Consider the following 23,896-nt stretch of genomic DNA (forward strand, 5'->3'; position numbering starts at 1 on the left):
GGATCATCTGGTTGGAATGAGAAGTAGAGTTGAGTGTCATCAGCATAGCAGTGATAAGAAAAGCCATGCTTCTGAATGACAGATCCTAATGATGACATGTAGACGGAGAAGAGAAGAGGTCCAAGCACTGAGCCTTGAGGAACCCCAGTAGCAAGAAGTTTTGACTTAGAAACCTCAAGTCAAACCCCAAGACACCCTGAAAGACCTACCTGAGAGCTAAGACTTGAACCATTGGAGTGCGGTTCCTGAGATGCCCATCTTTCTGAGGGTGGGCAGGAGGATCCGGTGGTTAACTGTGTCAAAAGCAGAAGACAGATCCAGCAAGATGAGTACTGAGGAGGATTTGCAAGCTGCTCTTGCCAGTCTCAGGGCTTCAGTAACCGAGAGCAGTTCAGTCTCAGTTGAGTGGCCGCTTTTGAAGCCAGATTGGTTGTTGTCCAGGAGGTTGTTCTGTGCAAGGAACATAGAGAGTTGGTTGAACAACTTGCTCAAGTGTCGTGGCAATGAACGGAAGAATAATAATAAAATAATAGCATTGTTGTATTGTTGTGTTGATGGTTCAGAGCGAGGTGGTTGATTGAGATGAAAGTAGTGTGAGACTGAAGTGAGTGTTTTCTGTGCTCATGAGCCGGTCAGTCGCTGTGGCTGTGAATGTGAAGCTCTGAAGGCTCTGACACAGACTGTGAACGGCAGCTCGTTTGGGTGTTTTAGTGTCATTTGGTGCTAAGAGCCGGCACTGTTTTAAATAATTCGGTGAGGTAAACATGCGGGAACATTAGTTTCAGCTCCTCTCAGCCTCACGCTGATGGAGAGAGACAGACGCGTCTCACTTCTGCTTTCTGAGACGCTGGCGCTCCTGCCCTGGGTTCCTTCGCTCGGACGCCTCTGTGTCATGCGGTCATGTGCGTGTCATATTTTATGTGAAACTATCACAAACTAGGTGCATCTAGGTGATCTGAAGTGTGTGTGTGTGTGAGAGAGAGAGAGAAATGAGGGTGAAAAAGTTCAAATGACCAGCAGTTCTGTATTATTTACTCGCCAAAGCCAGTTAAAATTTAAAGTTCTTGCATGTTAAATGTGCTTTAATATTGTCAGATCAACTAGTAAGACATCCTCTGAAGTTTGTGTGTGTGTGTGTGTGTGTGTGTGTGTGAGAGAGAGAGTACAGGGGTTTGTCTCATGAAAACGTCCAAAAATTAAGAAATAATATTTTACTTCTACTTCTACTAGATAATGAAGCCAGAAAAAGAGAGAGAGAGAGTGTACAGGGGTTTGTCTCATGAAAACGTCCAAAAATTAAGAAATAATATTTTACTTCTACTTCTACTAGATAATGAAGCCAGAAAATGTTAGAGAACTAGAAAATGTTTTTTGTATTGTGATTGTGACAATTTCAAGTTGATTTGTTTACAATAAGTAATAAATTATATCCTTATATTTTTTATATTTAATATTTATTTAATTATTTTGTAGTGTCATTGAAGCATTAAATTCATGACTTTTTCGTAATCATTTTACAATGATTAATATTTTTTATTCATTTTTTCCCATTACAATAATAAGAATGTCAGGGGTTCCAGTTGTCATGTTAATTGTCATGAAAATAATGTCACAATGCATTTTTTTTTTATTATGCAGTGTGATCAAGACATTAATCTCATGACACTTTTTTTTTTACAATGAATAATAAATAAATCATATATTTTTATTTTAAAAATTAAAGTAATTTATATATTAAACGGATAATATATAATATATATATTTATATATTTTTTGGATAAAAGCGTCTGCTAAATGACTAAATGTAAATGTATTGTAAATGTAAACGTTTATAAAGGTATAAACTAAATGTATACAGTTTAGTATGTATGAATCTAACCTAATTTAGAATGGATTATATGATATTTATGTCATTCTGAATTGTATTGTTTGTGTGTGTGTGTGTGATTCCCAATTTTATTTAATGGGAATGTTTTATATGACACTATTGAGTATAATTTAGCTTAAATGAGTCTGAATGAGATGTTTGCTTCAGTTCAGCTCGTGTTTTTCAGTGTAAATAGGTATCATCCAGTAAAATGAATGTGTTTTTACAATGAATAATAAATAAATCATATATTTTTATTTTAAAAATTAAAGTAATTTATATATTAAACGGATAATATATAATATATATATTTATATATTTTTTGGATAAAAGCGTCTGCTAAATGACTAAATGTAAATGTATTGTAAATGTAAACGTTTATAAAGGTATAAACTAAATGTATACAGTTTAGTATGTATGAATCTAACCTAATTTAGAATGGATTATATGATATTTATGTCATTCTGAATTGTATTGTTTGTGTGTGTGTGTGTGATTCCCAATTTTATTTAATGGGAATGTTTTATATGACACTATTGAGTATAATTTAGCTTAAATGAGTCTGAATGAGATGTTTGCTTCAGTTCAGCTCGTGTTTTTCAGTGTAAATAGGTATCATCCAGTAAAATGAATGTGCAGCAGCTCAGATCATTGATTTATATAGAGATCTCGGACTTTGGGATCTTGGTAAATCTGAGCAGAGTCTAAGACACTGTGGAGATCTTTTCTGGGAGCACGAGTTGATTTGTCAGTGTTTTTACGAGGCTGTTTGTTTGTTTGTCCCGGTCCGGATCATGACATGATAATGGCATGAGGAGGATCGACCCCGTGACCCTGATCGCTCTCTGTGAGCCCAGGATGAGAAGAAACCACAATCAAAGCATGGAAATCCCCATTTGGGAAAACAGGAAGCCGGAAGCAGGGAGTTCTCTCTGCATTGTTTTATAACGGAGTGTGAGTTGTGATATTACTGCGTGTGTAATGATGGATGATATACAGTGCGGTCATGAGAGGTGAACCGATATAATAACAGTGACTAATGTCAGAGTTTGTCATGAGTTTTACTGTGCTAGTAGGAAGTTAAAATTCTGACGGCATGAATGCTTTTCTGCTCACCAAGACAATGAATGTCTCTTCTGCTCACCAAGGCTGCATTTATTTGATCAAAAATACAGTAAAAATAATGAAATATTATTATTATTCAAAATAACTGTTTTCTATGTGAATATCTGTTAGACTGTAATTGATTACTGTGAGTTTTCAGCATCATTACTCCAATCTTCAGTGTCACATCCTTCAGAAATCATTCTAATATGCAATAATATGCATTTTATTTTTTGAATGATAGGAATGGTAGTTTGTACTTTTGTAGTCCAAATTTTTAATCTCAAATCAGAAGATGCATACAATTCTTTTTTTTTTTCTTTTTCATTTTTCTTCATTTTTTTCTTTGAGCTAAATTTCATATTTTTTCTTTTTTTAATTTCATTACATTTTTTTATGTACTTATTTAAAAACAACTTAAATTAGTATCTAAATTGAAATATAAATGTAATATAAAAATGAAATATAAAATATAAACTAAATAAAAATATATGAATGAACAGAAAAAAATTATTATATTTAAATACATATTTTATAATAATAATTTTAGTAGTAGTTATATGGAATTTATGCAATGCATATTTAATAAATAAATATTTTGTTACAGCGAGATTAATCCATCTCATATGTTCAGTGCTCTATCTGCCGTCTGTTTGGGTTTGTTGCTATCAGGTCAGTCAGTAAAACTCCATCAGTTGTCAGAATCCTTTTTATTTTGTATGTTTTGTCCAATCACGTCCTGTAATACAGAGATTATTTTCGCAGACAACCCTGAATGCATTTGCTCTCTGTGACTCTCAGACGTCATCTGGAGCTCAGCACCTTCCTGACTCCGAGTCTGAAGCTCTTGACATCTGTAACTGCCATCAGGAAGCCAAACCACCAACGGCAGGCACTAAAGCACACAGAGAGAGTCTGTTGTTCCTCCGCTGAGCGCAGGTGCTGCAGTAACCTAGAGAGACTAGTGCAGGTCTGGTTAACCCGTCAGCAGCAGCATTCCTCAGCAGATCTTTTCCATCGGGTTTTCACGCAGCTGCAGGTGCGGTTTCACCTCGCAGGAAGCTGTAAAAACACGATCCGGCCCCGAACATAACCAACGGCTTCTGACAGATTCGGAGAGAAGGCCGATCTGTTCCCGTTTTTTGATGTTGAAAGCCACCAAATGAATCATCTGAACTTTTTCTGCGCTGCGGCGAGACGTCAGTAGCCTCAGGATGTGGGAACAAAGATTGAATTAAATTTAAGAACCAAAATAACGAAAGAGACGATGGAAAAAAAATGTGCTTTCCAAGAGGGCGTTTAAGAGAGTGCAGTCAGATTGATGATGCTGAATCTGTCAAATTATTCCTCCTTTAAAGATCAGTCCATCATTTTCAGACCGTTGTCACACTAGGTTTCAAGCTCACATTATTTACAAGCTCTAGACTTCTTTTTTTTCAATGCATAACAAATACAAAATTGATCCCAGAGAGACCCAGTGGTTTTGTTGCTGCACGATTCATCGAAATAAACAAAATCGCCATATGGCTTAGTGCAATTATAAAATCACAGAAATCAAACATCAAATTGACAAAATATAAGCTTGATGGTTTAACATATAAAATTTAAGAAATTAAGACATACATAAATGTTAGTATTGTAATTTTACTGTTGTACTGTAAATTCAATTTTGTGTTATCATTATTTTTTATTATTTTTATATTTTCTTAAATATTTTTATTTGAATTTGAATATTACAATAGTAATATTTATTATTTTACTTAATGTTTTCGTACTAATCTTAAAATAAAATAACAATAAATAATATTTTAGAACAATATTTTATCATGAAATAAGGCACTATTTTAATGTAAATAATAATGCATTATTATTATAATTATATGAGTCATATTGGTGCTATTATTGTTTGGTATTATTATTTTATAGTCATATCGGCACTATTACTGTTTGGTGTTGTTTTTTAAAGTCATATTGGTATATAACCACAACATTTTTGGTAAAATTTTGCAGCCCAGCAAACAAGCACAGCAAACACATTTTAAATAATAATCGTAATTTTTATCCAAAAATAAAAATCTTATTTTTTGTTATTATTATAATTTTTCCCCCTGCAAATCATGCAGCGCTCATGCAGTGCCACATGTGTGTGTTCCACATACACTATTGTGTCATTGTGTGTGTGTGTAAGTGTGTATGTAAAGAGGTCAAAGGTCACGTTTAGAGGTAAATGTGAACAGACCCTCTCTCTGTGCACTGAGCTCAGGAAATGAGGTCGTTCCCTTGAGTGTCGTGCAGGAACTTCTCTGAGCGGTTTGGTGATAATGACTGAATGGTGGAGATCTTTCTGCCTTTCTCTTCATGTTTATTAGCAGTGTTTAGTAAGTCAAGCATCTCTTGATGGACCTGGAGTTCGAGAACTGAACAAATCAGCAGATATGTGATTATTGGACATTATTTTGGTTAAACTTTGATTCCTCTCCTCCATCAGGTTTAAACTAAAAGGTTTTCAAAGGTTAGTCAGGGTTAAATGTGTTACCCAGCATCCCCGAGAAGACGTTCTTCTGTCTTCTACTTCCCACTGTTGATTAATCCCAGTAAGTGACAGATCCTGCTGTGATTAATCACATTAATCACACAATTGTTTTGTTACAAGTTTTCTGAAATTGTATATTTAAATATGAAAATGAGGCATCATCTAATTAAATATGCATTAATTTGCACAAATCCTCTATCTATCTATCTATCTATCTATCTATCTATCTATCTTTTCATCCATCCATCCATCTATCCATCCATCATTCTCTCCATCCATCTTTACATCATTCATTCATCCATCCACCTATCCTTTAATCCATCCATCTATACATCCATCATTCTCTCCATCCATTTTACATCATCCATCCATCCATCATTCTCTCCATTCATCTTTACATCATCCATCCATCCACCTATCCTTTAATCCATCCATCTATCCATCCATCCATCCATCATTCTCTACATCAATCTTTCCATACCTCCATAGTTCTATCAATCTTTTCATCCATCCATCCATCCATCCTTTCATCCATCTATCCATACATCCATCCTTTCATCCATCCATCTATCCATCCACCATTCTCTACATCCATCCATCCATCCATCCATCGTTCTATCAACCGTTTCATCCATCCATCCACCCATCCATCCGTCCATCTGTCCATCCATCCATCTATCTATCCATCCATCCATCCACCCATCCATAGTTCTGTCCATCACCATTTTGTAATGAGAGACTTGCAGTGTGCTGACAAACATTTGAAAGAATGTTTCTAAGACTTTGCCTCACCTTAATTTTCTTGAAGGATACATACAGCTCAAAATGACTTTGTAGTGCTGCTGTGATCAGATGCATGGAAAGTGTGTGTCTGTGTGCAGATGTGTGTATCTTCTCATCTCATTCCTCTCCTCGTGTGCGTCTCTCCAGATGTGAGCTGGTTTGGGGGAGGTGTGTTTGGGAATGCTGGAATCCGGCTTTAGTGGAGGAAGTGCTGGGAATAACGTCATATTCCCAGAGAGAGTGTGTGTGAAGCACACCTGCTAATAACCGTCAGGAGCTCTTTAAATCCACACACACCTCAGATGCCTCACACTCAACGATCACGCGTGTTACTGGGATTTTACCAGGGTTAAAGCGTGGACTGTGACAGTGATAAACACATGAGCCGCTGCTGTATAAAGCCTTGAGGATGAATGTATTTTTGTAATGTTACTCTTTCATTAATTGAGTTCTTATTTATGTTTGATTTAAGGATCAACTTTAATTTAGGCGTTTCTCCTAAAATTCTCTCCTGAGAACTAAAACAGACTCAAATGAGTCACCAGTCATTATCCAGTGCGAGTCTAGAGCTGTAAAATGAACGTGGAGCGGCTCAGAGCTTTGGATATGGAATAATTCTGTCCATCCATCCATCCATCATTCTATCTGTCCATCCATCCTTCCATCTATCATTCTGTCCATCCATCCAGCCATCGTTCTTTCTGTCCATCCATCTTTACATCCATCCATCATTCTCTCCATCCATCTTTACATCATCCATCCACCCACCTATCCTTTCATTCCATCCATCCATCATTCTATCTGTCCATCCATCCTTCCATCTATCGTTCTGTCCATCCATCCAGCCATCGTTCTGTCTGTCCATCCATCTTTACATCCATCCATCATTCTCTCCATCCATCTTTACATCATCCATCCACCCACCTATCCTTTCATCCATCCATCCATCCATCATTCTCTCCATCCATCTTTACATCATCCATCCACCCACCTATCCTTTCATCCATCCATCCATCCATCATTCTCTCCATCCATCTTTACATCATCCATCCACCCACCTATCCTTTCATCCATCCATCCATCCATCATTCTCTCCATCCATCTTTACATCATCCATCCACCCACCTATCCTTTCATCCATCCATCCATCCATCATTCTCTCCATCCATCTTTACATCATCCATCCACCCACCTATCCTTTCATCCATCCATCCATCCATCATTCTCTCCATCCATCTTTACATCATCCATCCACCCACCTATCCTTTCATCCATCCATCCATCCATCATTCTCTCCATCCATCTTTACATCATCCATCCACCCACCTATCCTTTCATCCATCCATCCATCCATCATTCTCTCCATCCATCTTTACATCATCCATCCACCCACCTATCCTTTCATCCATCCATCCATCCATCATTCTCTCCATCCATCTTTACATCATCCATCCACCCACCTATCCTTTCATCCATCCATCCATCCATCATTCTCTCCATCCATCTTTACATCATCCATCCACCCACCTATCCTTTCATCCATCCATCCATCCATCATTCTCTCCATCCATCTTTACATCATCCATCCACCCACCTATCCTTTCATCCATCCATCCATCCATCATTCTCTCCATCCATCTTTACATCATCCATCCACCCACCTATCCTTTCATCCATCCATCCATCCATCATTCTCTCCATCCATCTTTACATCATCCATCCACCCACCTATCCTTTCATCCATCCATCCATCCATCATTCTCTCCATCCATCTTTACATCATCCATCCACCCACCTATCCTTTCATCCATCCATCCATCCATCATTCTCTCCATCCATCTTTACATCATCCATCCACCCACCTATCCTTTCATCCATCCATCCATCCATCATTCTCTCCATCCATCTTTACATCATCCATCCACCCACCTATCCTTTCATCCATCCATCCATCCATCATTCTCTCCATCCATCTTTACATCATCCATCCACCCACCTATCCTTTCATCCATCCATCCATCCATCATTCTCTCCATCCATCTTTACATCATCCATCCACCCACCTATCCTTTCATCCATCCATCCATCCATCATTCTCTCCATCCATCTTTACATCATCCATCCACCCACCTATCCTTTCATCCATCCATCCATCCATCATTCTCTCCATCCATCTTTACATCATCCATCCACCCACCTATCCTTTCATCCATCCATCCATCCATCATTCTCTCCATCCATCTTTACATCATCCATCCACCCACCTATCCTTTCATCCATCCATCCATCCATCATTCTCTCCATCCATCTTTACATCATCCATCCACCCACCTATCCTTTCATCCATCCATCCATCCATCATTCTCTCCATCCATCTTTACATCATCCATCCACCCACCTATCCTTTCATCCATCCATCCATCCATCATTCTCTCCATCCATCTTTACATCATCCATCCATCCACCTACCTATCCTTTCATCCATCCATCCATCCATCATTCTCTCCATCCATCTTTACATCATCCATCCATCCACCTACCTATCCTTTCATCCATCCATCCATCCATCATTCTCTCCATCCATCTTTACATCATCCATCCATCCACCTACCTATCCTTTCATCCATCCATCCATCCATCATTCTCTCCATCCATCTTTACATCATCCATCCATCCACCTACCTATCCTTTCATCCATCCATCCATCCATCATTCTCTCCATCCATCTTTACATCATCCATCCACCCACCTATCCTTTCATCCATCCATCCATCATTCTCTCCATCCATCTTTACATCATCCATCCATCCACCTACCTATCCATCCATCCATCCATCCATCCATCCATCCATCATTCCATCTGTCCATCGTTCCATTCCATCCATCCGTTTGTCCGTCCGTTCGTCCGTCCATCATTCTGTCCATCTGTCTGTCTATTATTCTATCATTCTGTCTGTTGTTCTAGTGTTCTTTCTAGCTATCATTCTATTGAGTGTTTCTGTCTGATATTGTAGAACATATAGAACGCATTGCGTCTTCAGCAGAAACTATGTGAATGGACTTCAGGGTGTGTGTGCTTGTGTGTGTGTGTGTGTGTGACAGCTCTGTCATTAAGCTCATGAGGGCTGTGCTGGTCCTGGATCAGAGCAGGGGGTTATGGGTCGTCTGAGACTGACATGTTGGAGTCCAGCTGACAGCGGAGGTCTGGGTTAATGACCCACCGTCACTGTGTGTGCGTGTGTGTGTGTGTGCGCTGCAGGTAACAAGACAGACTAACACAAATGCAGCTTTTGTGCAATAACAGAGACTGTAACATTTACATTTTATTTTGAAATACAACACTTTCTAATATTTCTAAATGTTTTCTTCTCTCATCTGGTCTCTGTTCCTCTGTTTTCCGTCTCTTCTGCTGGAGTTGAAGGCCAGAGAGAGTGGCAGATGAAAGGAGGCATGAGAGAGAGAGAGACAGGCTTCTGTTTGTGTCTCACTGCACACGTAACACTATTAATATGAGTCTGTTTTGTGTCAGGAGCTTTAATTTCATCTGTGAAAGACACACACACACTCATCTGTCACTGTAACTTCATTAGACGCTGACGAGAGGCCGGAGACACACACACACACACACACACACACACACACACTCTTCAAACAATATTAGATACGAAACAATATTTAAGCTTCAAGTAAATATTTCTAATAAAACAATATTCTGCCGTGTCCCGAATATGAGGCCGCTGTGATGTCAATATTTACTCTGATTTGTCAGATGGATTTTAAATAATTGATTAGTTTATTACAAGGCCAGGGTTAGTGGCTAGACTAGTTTGTTAGGAATAGTTATTTTACAGCTGATTAGTTTAGTTCTGTTTGATACATCTTTAAGAACAAACACTGCTGCATTTTCTTTACTTCCAATCATATCAAAATCATATCATCACCTCCTGTGCAACATTTTGTTCAGTTATAAATGATTGACTATTTCAGAACAAAAAGAACCCGGTAAGTACAGAAAGTCATATATACATTCATTTTTAAAATAAATTAAAATTTTATTCAGCAAAGATGCAATAAATTGATCAAAAGTGATAGTAAATGCATCTGCAATGTTACAATATTTCAAATAAATGCTGTTCTTTTGAACTTTCTGTTCATCTGTGAATCCTGAGAAATAAAATGCATCACAATTTCCACAGAAATATTGTGCAGCACAACTGTTTTCAACATTGATAATAATAAGCAATGTTTCTTGAGCAGCAAATCAGCATATTAGAATGATTTCTGAAGATCATGTGACACTGAAGACTGGAGTAATGATGCTGAAAATTCAGCTGCGCATCACAGAAATAAATGGCATTTTAACAGATATTTACATAGAAAACAGCTATTTTAAATTGTAATAATATTTCACAATGTTACTGATTTTACTGTATTTTTGTTGAAATAAATGCAGTCTTTTTTTTTGCATTTTTTAAATCTAATTTGATGTAAAAATGTTCTTACTTTCTCACATAACATCTGGAGCTCTAGGTGTTTTTGTTTAAGGAATAATATGCTCTCTGACTGACAGCTGTCAATCAAATCTGATTGAAAGCACAAAAGCAGAATCTTTCATCTCAAACAGCCCCAGCTCCAGTAGATCAGACCAGTTCTGAGCGGATCCGGATTTTGATTTTAGCGTCTTACAGCACTGAAATCCTGGTTTTGGTGGTCTGGTGGAAGCTGGTTCTGAGTGGTTTTGGACTCTGTGCTGGTTCTCACTGTGCTTTGTTTTCACTGTAATCCAAACTAGTTAAGCTAGGTTATCTGTCATGCTAATGAGGCACATTAAACTGAAATTGTCTAGAAGACATGCTACTGCTCAGAGGTTTCTCTTTCAGTTCTCCGTTGTGTTTTATTGGAGTATCAGCTTTTTCTCAAGTGTTTCGCTTGAAATTCTTTAGGTAAAATAAAAACAGACTCAAATGAGTGAGTAGTTGTCATCCAGTAAAAGTTTAAAGCTATAAAAATAGAAATGTTTGAGATCTCAGACTCCTGCTCGCAGACTTTGGGATCTTGGCAAATCTGAGGACAGTTGGAGACACATTGAGATCTCATCTAAAACTCTGTACGTTACAAAAAATTACAGAAATTATTTTCAATCATAATATTGCTAGTAAATTTCACAATGAATTACAAAGAAACGTCATGAAACACATTTAATTAAACAATACATTTTGAAGTTGAAAGACTGAAATGGTATTTTCTTGTAAAATGTGCTCTAATAATTGTATTTATTTATTTATTTTATTTTTTACAGTGCGTTTAGAGACATGAAACTACTAGAGTGTATTTCTCAGAAGACTAAGAATTTTGCACGAGTCTCTATTTGGTTTCATTGCTGTTTAGGAGAAACATTTAAGATATTAAAGGGATAGTTCACCCCAAAATGAAAATGTGATGTTTATCTGCTTACCCCCAGGGCATCCAAGATGTAGGTGACTTTGTTTCTTCATCTCATTTGTGATTTCGTTGGGAATTTAGTGGCTTTACCTCATGTTAATGTGCCCACAGTTTGGTTTAAATATAAGTCAGTGCACACACACACACACACACACACACACACACGTAGATCTTTTCATATTTCTCTTTTTCATCACTACTCCCTCAATCCATCCGTCTTCACCAAGATGGAGCTGCAATTTCTGTGTGTGTGTGTGTGTGTGTGTGTGTTATATGGGTCTATTGGTCTGTTCTGGCTTTAGGCAGCGAGAACCCAGGTGCCAGGAGAGGTTTGAGAGGTGAAAGGTGTGTGTGTGTGTGTGTGTGTGTGTGTGTGTGTGAATGTGTGTGTGCATCCTGTGGTGCTTTAATATTTTGCTTGCAGTGCATTTTTCATGAATACCCCCACCTTATGAAATGTGATTTACATATTTCCACTGGAGAAAATGTTAATGAGGGCCCGGGCTGTCAAAACGTTTTGTCAGCGTTTGCATTTATTCCCGACACTGGATGGATGTGTGTCCAAACATAGTTTTATTCTTTTTAGCGCGTGACACATGCACATGCACGTCTTCAGTTTGACAGATTTATTTTGAGTGCATCATTTTAGTTTCTTTTTTATGAGGTCATCAATATTGTAATAAAAAAAATATATGTCTTAATGAAAGAGTTAAAGTTCCTTGTGGAGACTATTGTACATGCAACAGCAGGTCAGCATGGCTCGCCTTTACACGCATTATCTGAAAACCGTCCAAAGTAAAGCAAACATCTGACTGTTGTGTGGGCAGTAGCTGATAAGGAGGGAGATTCAGAGTAATAAATTACAGAGAGAGTTACAGAGAAGTCTGATAAATAATGGATGTGTGTGTGTGTGTGTGTGTGTGTGTGTGTGTGTGTGTGAGATAAATTTATGTGTAAGATAATAAACATATTTATCTGTTTATTTAATAAGCATATTATATATATATATATATATATATATATACACATACAATATATATATAGTGAAATAATCCTTTAATTTATTCTGATTTTAAAATGTACAAAATTTTACTCAAGCTTTGTTACTAATTACTAGTTTTACTCAGGTTTGTTTTTCTAATTCCTATTAATATTTAGTAAAATAATAATAGGAATTAGAAAAACAAACCTGAGTGAAACTTGATGAGAATGAGGTATTGTGTTAATTGACATGAAAATAGATTTTGATAGTTACTAATTTTATTATTATTTTGTTATTTTGTTATTTATTTATTTTTTTTCTGTAGTTTTGGAGTGAAATGTGAGCAGGACAGGCTTCCGTGAGTTTGTGATGATCAGGAAAGTCTTCTTCTCAGCTGCTGTCTGAATGTTATTAACGAGTCGATTCAGACCTGCATTTGTGTGTGTGTGTGTGTGTGTGACTGCTCAAATAAATTCATTATGTCTCACCTGAACTGGCTTTAGAGAGAAACCCTTCTAGAAACCCTTAGATCCAGTGACCGTGACAGGAAGTGATGTCAGATGTGTCTTCCTGTAGAGCTGAATGTCACGAGAGCAGACAGGAACATGTCCCGCTCATAATTCACCACAAAATCAATAGAAAGAAAGACTAAATTAGACTAAATTAACTGTTATTATAACAGATTGTTTGTGCATTTTGATATTTCACCACAGAATTCTCATTGTAATGCCATATATAATAAAAAGATAAATAAATGTCATTTTTTTTATTTATTTTTTATCAGCGTAAAATAAGGAAGAATTCACTTAATGTTTTTTAAAATAATTTAATTTTAAAATCTGAATAAATTAAATAAATAATATTTACTCAATGATAATTCACTCAAATATAGATAATAATAATGCTATCAAAATAATAAATAATATATCATTATATATTATATCATAATATAATAAAAATCATTAATATTTTTGAAAGAAATATAAAAAAAATTAATTGATCAAATAGATAAATTTATGTGTAAGATAATAAACATATTTATCTGTTTATTTAATAAGCATATTATATATATATATATATATATATATATACACATACAATATATATATAGTGAAATAATCCTTTAATTTATTCTGATTTTAAAATGTACAAAATTTTACTCAAGCTTTGTTACTAATTACTAGTTTTACTCAGGTTTGTTTTTCTAATTCCTATTAATATTTAGTAAAATAATAATAGGAATTAGAAAAACAAACCTGAGTGAAACTTGATGAGAATGAGGTATTGTGTTAATTGACATGAAAATAGATTTTGATAGTTACTAATTTTATTATTATTTTGTTATTTTGTTATTTATTTATTTTTTTTCTGTAGTTTTGGAGTGAAATGTGAGCAGGACAGGCTTCCGTGAGTTTGTGATGATCAGGAAAGTCTTCTTCTCAGCTGCTGTCTGAATGTTATTAACGAGTCGATTCAGACCTGCATTCGGACGCTTTTTAGTCTTTGTGTTGGCCGTCAGTCGTCGATGACAGATCTGCTGCTTTACTCGGTTCAGCGGAGCTTATTTTAAAGCGGTTTGTTTCTCTTTAAGTCACGAAGGCCTGTACGAATGGAGGCTCCTTTTATCAGCTGTTGACTTTGCGATAAATGAGCGTCTTTCATGCGCCGGCGTCACGAGGGCCACTTTGAAGTGAAGTTTGCTGAGCGTGTTTTGATTGAGCTCTCATTGTGAGTGGGAGAGGATTTGTGGAAGCGCAGAGAGAGAGGGGTTTTTTCACGGTGGGCGATTCAATAAAGCGTTTAGGAAGAAAGAGCCTGAGACAATGTAAAGACAGAAGCCGCATGTGCGTCGTTAATTACCGCCATTATAAAGTGCATAATGTTGTATTGTCTCTCCGTCATTAGAATTAGACCTGTGTGAATGTAAACATCACATTTATGTCACGCACGACCTGCATTACTGCGGGAAATATGAACGGCGTGAAGATGGTAGCTGTTTTTATTTAATATTAGGACACTTTGTTTTTCATTTGAGTGCAGATTTGAACAGGATTTATGAATAAATAGATGACTGAGATGAGTTTGTGAATGTGATTTCTGTCCTTCTCTCTGTAGATCTGGAAGACAGAGCGAGTTCGTCTTGGGGGAACGGAGTTCGTGCCACAAAGGTGAGTTTTTACACATTTATAAATGCTTTTGGTTTCAGTGTTCGGGTTCAAACCCTAGTGAGCCGTCTTGCTGTAGGCTCCCTACTTAGGCAGCTGACTTCTAAGGCAACATCCTAATTTAAAATGAAACTTCAGTTTCACAGATCAGACTTTGACTAATTTGACTAAATTGATGTCAATAGAGGTTGACGTTAATGTGTTTCTGAACTAATGATGCATTAACTCTAATTAGTATAAATAATACCTGCATATTATATTATATTATATTATATTATATAATTTATGTATTATATGGATTATTTATTTTGTCATTTATATATTTATTTATATTTATTATATATTTGTCAATTGTATTCCTCATTTAGATGTCGCTTTAGATGAAAGCTAAATTAATACATGAAAATTGATTGGGTTTATATTATATTATATTACATATCATATTTATATATCATGTATATATATATATTTTTTTATAATTATTATATATTTATCACTTGTTATATTTCTCATTTACATGTCACCTTGGATAAAAGCTAAATTAATAAATTAAATTGATTGTGTCATTTCAATTTATTATAATTATCTAATTGAAATTTGAATTGAAATTTTTTATATATTTTTTTTTCTTGAATTTCACTTCTTTTCTTTATTGTTTATAAACATCAGTATTTATTTCTATTTTAGATATAATGTAGTATTTATCATTTATCTAAGATTATTCATTTTAGCATTTATACTGTATATTTATTTCTATTTGTTATATATTTATGGCTTGTATTCCTCATTTATGTCGCTTTAGATAAAAGCTAAATGAATGAATGTAAATATAAATTAACTCTCGTTTTAATTCATGATATTTATCTTATTAAAACATATATACAGTATGTACAGTATACACATATTTTAAATTAGAGCTAATTCTGATTTTTTATTTTTCTCTTTAAAACAGACTCTATGTATTGTTTGCGCCATTAAACATATATTTATTTCTATTTTAGATATGATATAGAATACAATATAAACACCACTGCTGTCAGTAGAGGTTGACTTTAATGTGTTGCTGAACTAATAAACTCTAATTAAATAAAAATACATGCATATAGTGCACAAATATTGGGTGAAATAATTTTAATGTAGTTTTTTAATTGACATTATTAAGTCATAAATGAAATGTAAACATTTTAATTAGCGCTGTCAAATGATTAATCGAGTCATTATTCACATAATATATGTGTGTGTTCTGTGTATATATAAATACACATACATACAGTATGCATTTATTTATATTCATATAATTGATATTATATATAAATCTAAACATAATATATTTTTCTTAAATATATACATGCATGGGTGTGTATGTATATATACGTAATACATATACACAGTACACTCACATAAACTATGTAAACAAAAACTTTTATTTTGCATGCGATTAATCGCGATTTTAATACTTATAATGTTTCTCATCCTCCACCTTGGATGAGCATTTTTTGCATTTTGAACTAGTCGCAGTGCATTGTGGGATTGTTTGCGTCTTCAGAGTTGCATCTACATTATGTTATTTTGACATTGTTCCGCTTGAATTTGACGGCGATGTCTGAGAGGTCAAAGGTCGCTCTGATAGGGCCGTCAGCAGAATCGGCGATCAGAGGTGAATCAAGGACGTGCTTACGGAGCACTTTCTGCTCCACGCGTCTGCCGAATGCAGATGACTTCACAGCTTCACCCTTGTGTAAAACACTGTCTCTGTGAATGAACTTTCCCGAGCGCTTTATTCCCAGTGACCCACGCTCACACCTGAATGACAGTCGGAGGCTGCAGGTGTCTTTAGATTCCTAACAGTAATTTACCTCGAGAGCATGCATGAGACTGACATTGAGTCTTGAGAGTGTGGCCTGTGAACTCCTTTAATTTATGCCAGGTTTATTAATTACTTCTGAGTGAATTTGAATATTCAGTGAGGCCGGACAGGATTTATCCAGCATGATCTGATTGGATTATAATCTAAACTTTACACACTAAGGCAGGTGGTTGGACGGAAAGAAGCAATAATAATTGTATATTTGTGATGTCAGGTGGAAACTAAAGTCATTTCAGTGATGGAACAAGTTTTTGCAAAATAAGACCAATACTGAATATTAACTGTTAATAGGGCCAATGTTGACTTTTTAAAATACATGTAGTTTCTCTTGATTGTTTGTGCCATTAAGCACATCAATATTTATTATTTATTTTATTTTTTACATTTTATTTATAATGCATTCTAATTTATTTTATCATTTTTAAATTTCTCATTACAATTTATCTTACTGAACCATGTACAATATATACGGTATATATATATATATATATATTCTCTTTAAAATAAATGGAGTTTCACTCTTTATGGATTTTGCCATTAAACACATCAATATGTTTTTGTATTTGTAGCTATGATATGATATAATATATTATTGTTTATTTTATCCTTTATATGTTTATTGTGAAATTTTAATTAATTATATAATCTTTTAAACCATGTATAGGCTTAATATATAATATATTGTAATCTAATTTAATATAATATAATACTTATCATTTATGTATTATATGTTTTTTTCGGCTTTATAAGTCACAGAGTGACTTTATTCTTTTTTTTTTTACTTTTTTTAAAATAAATTTATACATTCACAATAGGGAAATACAAACATTATCAATGTATCACTTTTAAATATTAATATTAATAATAATAATAATATGTATCACTTTTAAATAATACAAATAATAAAAATAAAATAATAATAATAATAATGTATCACTTTTAAATAATAAAAAAGATATTATTAAATACATTACAGTATTGAACACTTGAAGCAAAAGGAATATATTTTATCATTTGACATAGATGAGTCCTATACATTCCCTATATGAAAACAATAATAGAATGCAAAAAAATAAAAGTATGTATTATCATTAATTTATATGTTGTAATTTATGAATTTGTGTCACTTTAATTCATATTTATCTTATTTAATTGTGTCTTTTTTAGAAGGTTATATAAAAGATATATCTTTTTGAATATAAAAACGAAATACATTTTTGAATAATATAATATATGATATGATATATGATATGATATGATATAAAGTACATGAATATATAAATGTATTTATAGAATACTATAAATACATAAATGCATAAAATAAATGTATTTCAAAACATTTGAGTATATATATTTTTCACTAGGGGATTCTCAATCATTTATATGCATATATTTGACCTTTAACCTTTGACCCCTGCAGAATTACGCTGACGGCTCTCAGTACGGTCACATGGCCAGTCGGGACCTGGGGTCACATGACAGCATCTCTCCGCCGTACACCAACTCCAGATTAGCAGGTAAGAGCTGGAGCGGAGCATGATGGGACATGCGATTGCTTATTGGCTTTATGATGTTTCATCGGCTTTCATTGTGAGCGAATTGTTCTTTTGATGATTCGGTTGAACCGGTTCACAGATTCATCTGAATGATTCGTTAGGGAGTCAGATTGAATCAGTCATTGATTCAGTGATCAGAAACGCTTGGAAGTGTGTGCTGGTTTGTGTGTTTCTGTCACACATCTCTGAGAGTGTGTGTGTGTGCAGTGCTGATGCTCATTTACCCAGAATGCTGTGCTGTGCCGCTGGCCGTCTCTGTCTCATCCAGTGAGCAAATGGTCAGTGATTCAGATAATCGGCCTCAGACTAATTAAGCCTGACTTAAAGCATGAAAAACTGTAATATGAGGCTGTTTGCCTCTCTCTCTATCGCTCTCTATCGCTCTCATTCTCTGTCATAAACATTGACTTTAAGGCAAAAACTTATTAGTATATAAGAAAATATTTTTTATTCTTTTGAGCATTGTGAAGTTATTTTACTGTATTATGTTTTATGAAACAGGAAGTTAGGGTGGAGTTTCTTTTTAAAATAGCCAGTAGAATTTAATTTGCATCACGGCTGTGAATCATGTTGAATCTGTCGTCAGTCAGTGGGAGGGGCATTCACATTCTAGAGAGCGTTTGATTGGACAAAATTTGCATACGAGTCATGAGTGCATGATGTCGTCGTCAGTATTTTGGTTCGTTTTTTACTTGGAAGAGAGAGACTGAAGGTTTTTTGTTGTTGTTGTTGTTTTGTTTTGTCAGCTTTTATTAGTACACTTGCACACAAACGAGCTCACAACTAACAGACGTGAACTAAGAGCCACAAAATCACTAATTATTAATAGAATTAACTTGGATCTGGCAGAAATTGCGTAATGATGCACAGCTTTTCTCTGAAATATGTGTGTATTGCACGTTAGTTTCTGACTCTCGGACGGTTGTTTGTTCGTGGCTCTCTGAGGTCAGGGCTTTGTCCTTCCACGTTTCCTTCCTGTGGAGCTCTGAGCAGACGGTGACATCACTTCCTGTGTCTGAAATCCGTCTCAGGCTCTACAGTGTAAAATCAAGAGGAAATCTTGCATTTAGAGAAAAAAGTACAGAAAAAAATTATTTGGTGAATATTAATAGAAGATACTTGGTTGTTTTATTACAACTTAAATCACATGCAGTCAGACCTCAAGTGTGAACGCAAAACGGTTTTTAAAATGTAAGTTGCTTGTTTTATATATGGGTCAAAGATGAAAATGTGCCTTTTTAAGCATCAAAACAATACAAGTTTAATATAGCTTTAATTAAAATTTATTTATTTATTTAAAGGTTTTGCCCATTTGTCAGCAGGAAGATTTTAATCAAGTCATATTAAAATATAATAAAATTTCATATGATCACTTTTTCAAAAATTAATTATTCGGCACATCATTTATTTAAATGTATGTATTTATTTTATTGTATGTAGAAATTGATGTATTTATTTCAAATGTATTTATTTATTAAATGTTTTATGTATTTTTTAACTTATAACTTATATTAGGGCTCTTAATTTATAAAAAAATATATGTATTTATTTTATTGTATGTATTGTGTAAAAATTGATGTATTTATTATTTATTTAGAATTTCCTCTAAGGCCGTCTGTAGGATAGTGAGAGGTAGAAAATGTCAGAGAAAATGAAATTGTCTTTGTACTAATGCAAGTTGCAAATAATGTTTATCACAGGTCTTATTTCACTCATAAACTGAAAAGCCCTTTATAAACAACCCATAGTTCATTTCAGAAAGTTTCAGTTTTAACCGATTCTCATTACAGCAGAGCTTCATTTTCTCAATTGTTGGGCACATAATAGATCTTTACTTTCACAAACCCTCGTGTGTTTGATCCTTATTGAATCTTCTGCGTCCGGTGACGTTGTGTGAGCTTTACCTGTATGTGATGTGAAGTCTCTCCTGCAAATGACCTGTGAGTCACCGTACATGCTGAGCACAGAGCAGAACGAGTGTGTGTGTGAGTGTGTGTGTGTGTTTGTTTGTGTGAGTGTGAGTGAGTGTGAGTGTGTGTCTGTGTGTCTGTGAGTGTGAGTGTGAGTGTGAGTGTGTGTGAGCAGGTGCAGTCCACACCAGCGCTGTTCTCCTCCTGTCATGTACCTGCTAAATGAAGCACACAAAAGTTCCAGACTGTAAGCAGGTTTGGTCTCTGCGAGGCCCAGTTAAGAAGCGCCGGATTCTTGTTGTCTCCTGCAAGCAGTTTTCCGACACAAATATTGCTGTTTATTCAGCAAACATTTTTTCCTGTCGGACTGCAGTATTTTATGCATATAGAGAAGTTTGTTTGAAAAGAGCTGACCTCTGTGATTGCTCATAATTTATTAGAGGACTTTTTTTTAAATGATGTGGAATATGAAAAAAAAAAGATGATAGTGACTGTTTCGTTTTCTGAACAACATTAGTTGAAGTCTATGATAAAAGTCATTATAGCACAGAATGTTATATATAGTAATTTATAATAATAATATATATGAATTAAATAATATATTTTAAGTATTATCAAATTATATTTGTTATTATATGTTATGTTTCATTTATTATTATTAGTTAATATTAATGTAATTTATAAATAAATTTATATCAGGATTTAACTATAACAATATTACATTTAGAGCACAAACATATGTAAGAGGTATTACAATTGTGTATTATTGTGCATATTTTTGTAAGTTTTTATCAAAATATAAATAGTTTTTCTAAATAAATGTTAGTATTATATTATATTTCTTTTGTTCATATTAAAGTATTAATCTATTTTATAAATAAATGAATATCAGGATTTTAATATAATGATAAGTTTTAGAGCTTAAAAACATGTAAATATTATTCAAATTATGTTTTATATTATTATCATTTCCTTTTTATAAAAATCTAAAATAAATAAATAAAAATTTACAATAACTAATGTAATAGATTAATACAAAAATTTATATTTATATTATAGTATGTTTTAATATTATTATAAAGTATTATTCATGTATTTGGCAAATAAATCAATATCAGGATTTTAATATTTGTTTTAAAGCTTAAACACATGTAAAGGTTCTTCTTATTGTTATTATTATTATTATTTTTTTTTAAATGTAAAATGAAACATATAATTTTTACAATAACTTTTTAAAAAAAGAATGTATTATATTATCATATTGTAAAATATTTAATTTGTTAATACTATTGTTAATTATTAGTCATGTATTTATTAAATAAATTAATGACATGATTGTATTATAATAATATTAATATAATACGATCAAACAATCTCACACACACACACACACACACACACACACTCACACACACACTCTCTCTCTCTCTCTCTCACCCACACACACTCTCACACACTCACACACACGCACTCGCACACATACTCTCTCACACACACACACACACACTCTCACACACACACACTCTCACACACACACTCACACACACACATTTTCACACACACACACACACACACACACATTTACACACACTCACACACACACACACACACTTTTACTTTACTTTTACTTTTAGTCATTTAGCAGATGCTTTTAGCTGAGCTTCATCGGTGGATCCGTCATAATTCTACAGAGACATTCAGGTGTAAATTGACCATACACTCAAATCTAAAGAGATCCGTTCACAACAGACGCCACTAACACAGCTCAGCTCATCCCTCGTCAACATTTACCATGCTAACCATTAGGACTGCATGATAAAGTGACCAAAAGTTATTTATCTACTTTATTTTTTAGCTTTTTGACATTTGTTTAATGGTATAATTTTTTCTTTAAATATTTATTCTCTCTCTCTCTCTCTCTCTGAAATGGCTTAAAATTGTAAATTTTAAAACTATATATTTAATTAAATAAATTATTCATTCTAATTTAATTCTACTTAATTGATTATTTATTAATTATAATGCATTCATTCATTCATTCATTTATTCATTCTTTTTTAAATTACAGAATGCTTCATTTTGACCATGTATCCAAACTGATCAAAAAAAAAACAACAACAACAAGTGTAAAAGCAAGTAAATGCATAATAATAATAATAATAATAATAATAATAATAATGGGCAAATCCAAGTTCATCAAATTCATAACAGTGTTATAGGATTAAATCATCAAAAACAGAATCAAATCAAAGACAGAATATTATTATTTATATAGTTATGTTAATTATCTTAAAATGATTTCTGGGAGTGTTTATTTTTTGTTTGACTTCATTTAATTATTATAATTTTTAAATATTTTATTAGATATCCTGGTTGCTCATTTATTAATTTCTGTTTAATTGCTTTAATTTAAATTTTTGTTATAGTCCAAAATTCACAGTGTATATATATATATATATATATATATAAAATAGTCACAATATTATTATTTATATAGTTATGTTAATTATCTTAAAATGATTTCTGGGAGTGTTTATTTTTTGTTTGACTTCATTTAATTATTATAATTTTTAAATATTTTATTAGATATCCTGGTTGCTCATTTATTAATTTCTGTTTAATTGCTTTAATTTAAATTTTTGTTATAGTCCAAAATTCACAGTGTATATATATATATATATATATATAAAATAGTCACATAGTCACACCATGGTATTTTCATGGTATCAGAAATCTAAACTGCAGGAATTGGTGTAAAATCGCTCTTCAGAGTGCATTAGTGGCATTTTGTTTTCCAGATGCAGTTGTGTTTGTCTGAAGGACTGTAAATGCTGTGTTTTATGGAGGTCTGGCCTCTGGAATGCAGGCGGAGAAACAGGAATTCTGGAGGAATCCTGATATTCCTGAGAGAGAGAGAGAGCGTCTGATTGGTCCACAGCTTTAGGACACACCCCTAAACTCTGACCAGTCACTAACCAGTTAATCAGAGACTAGAGTAAAACAAATGATTATTGATGTTATGATGTTAATTACTTCACAGTGAGTGCTGGGAGTGTTTATATTTCATTTGATTTAATTTAAATATTTTGTAATAAATTTTTTATTAGATATACTGGCTGCTCAAATTTGAATTAATTTAATAAAAAATGTTGTTATAGTCCATTTTTTTAAAATTCACAGTTTTATATTTTATTTAAGCTGACTTAAATGTTTTTAAAATATGTTTTTAGTAGATATCTTGGCTGCTCATATTAGTTCATTTCAGTTTAATTTTTGCTACACATTTCTTTTAAAATCCAGAGTTTTATATATTGTTTAATTTAATCTAAACATTTTAAAAATATATTTCATTAGCTATCCAGACTGCTCAGATTAATTAAAGTTTTCATTTTTTATTACAGTCCAAATTTAATTTAGAATTCACCTTTTTTGTTCTCATCCACAATCTATTGCTTGCACGAAACGTACTATGGTAAAGTAATGGTAGCATGAATAATTACCATAGTGTGTGTATGTATGTGTCTAAGTGTGTGTGTTTGATGAAGACATCAGGTCAAGCTCAGTCAGGCAAGAACTACAGATGAGCCCTCGCGGGAGCAGGGCCAGGCCGTTCATGTAGGACCACGCATGTGTGTGTGTGTGTGTGTGTGTGTGTGTGTGTGTGTGACAGACTGTGAAATGACGCGT

General features: G+C 33.8%; 1 protein-coding gene across 1 annotated transcript in view; it reads left to right on the top strand.

Annotated features, from left to right (window-relative positions):
* The window catches only part of tcf4 (transcription factor 4), a 181,739-nt gene that overhangs the window by 27,597 nt on the left and 130,246 nt on the right, over nt 1-23,896 (top strand). The window contains exons 5-6 of the mRNA XM_016548957.1: nt 14,827-14,879; nt 18,164-18,260. Coding sequence (XP_016404443.1) covers nt 14,827-14,879; nt 18,164-18,260 — 150 coding nt within the window. The remainder of the gene's footprint in view (nt 1-14,826; nt 14,880-18,163; nt 18,261-23,896) is intronic.

The sequence above is a fragment of the Sinocyclocheilus rhinocerous genome, unplaced genomic scaffold (assembly GCF_001515625.1).
Source record: "Sinocyclocheilus rhinocerous isolate Xijiao unplaced genomic scaffold, SAMN03320098_v1.1 scaffold824, whole genome shotgun sequence".
Taxonomy (NCBI): domain Eukaryota; kingdom Metazoa; phylum Chordata; class Actinopteri; order Cypriniformes; family Cyprinidae; genus Sinocyclocheilus; species Sinocyclocheilus rhinocerous.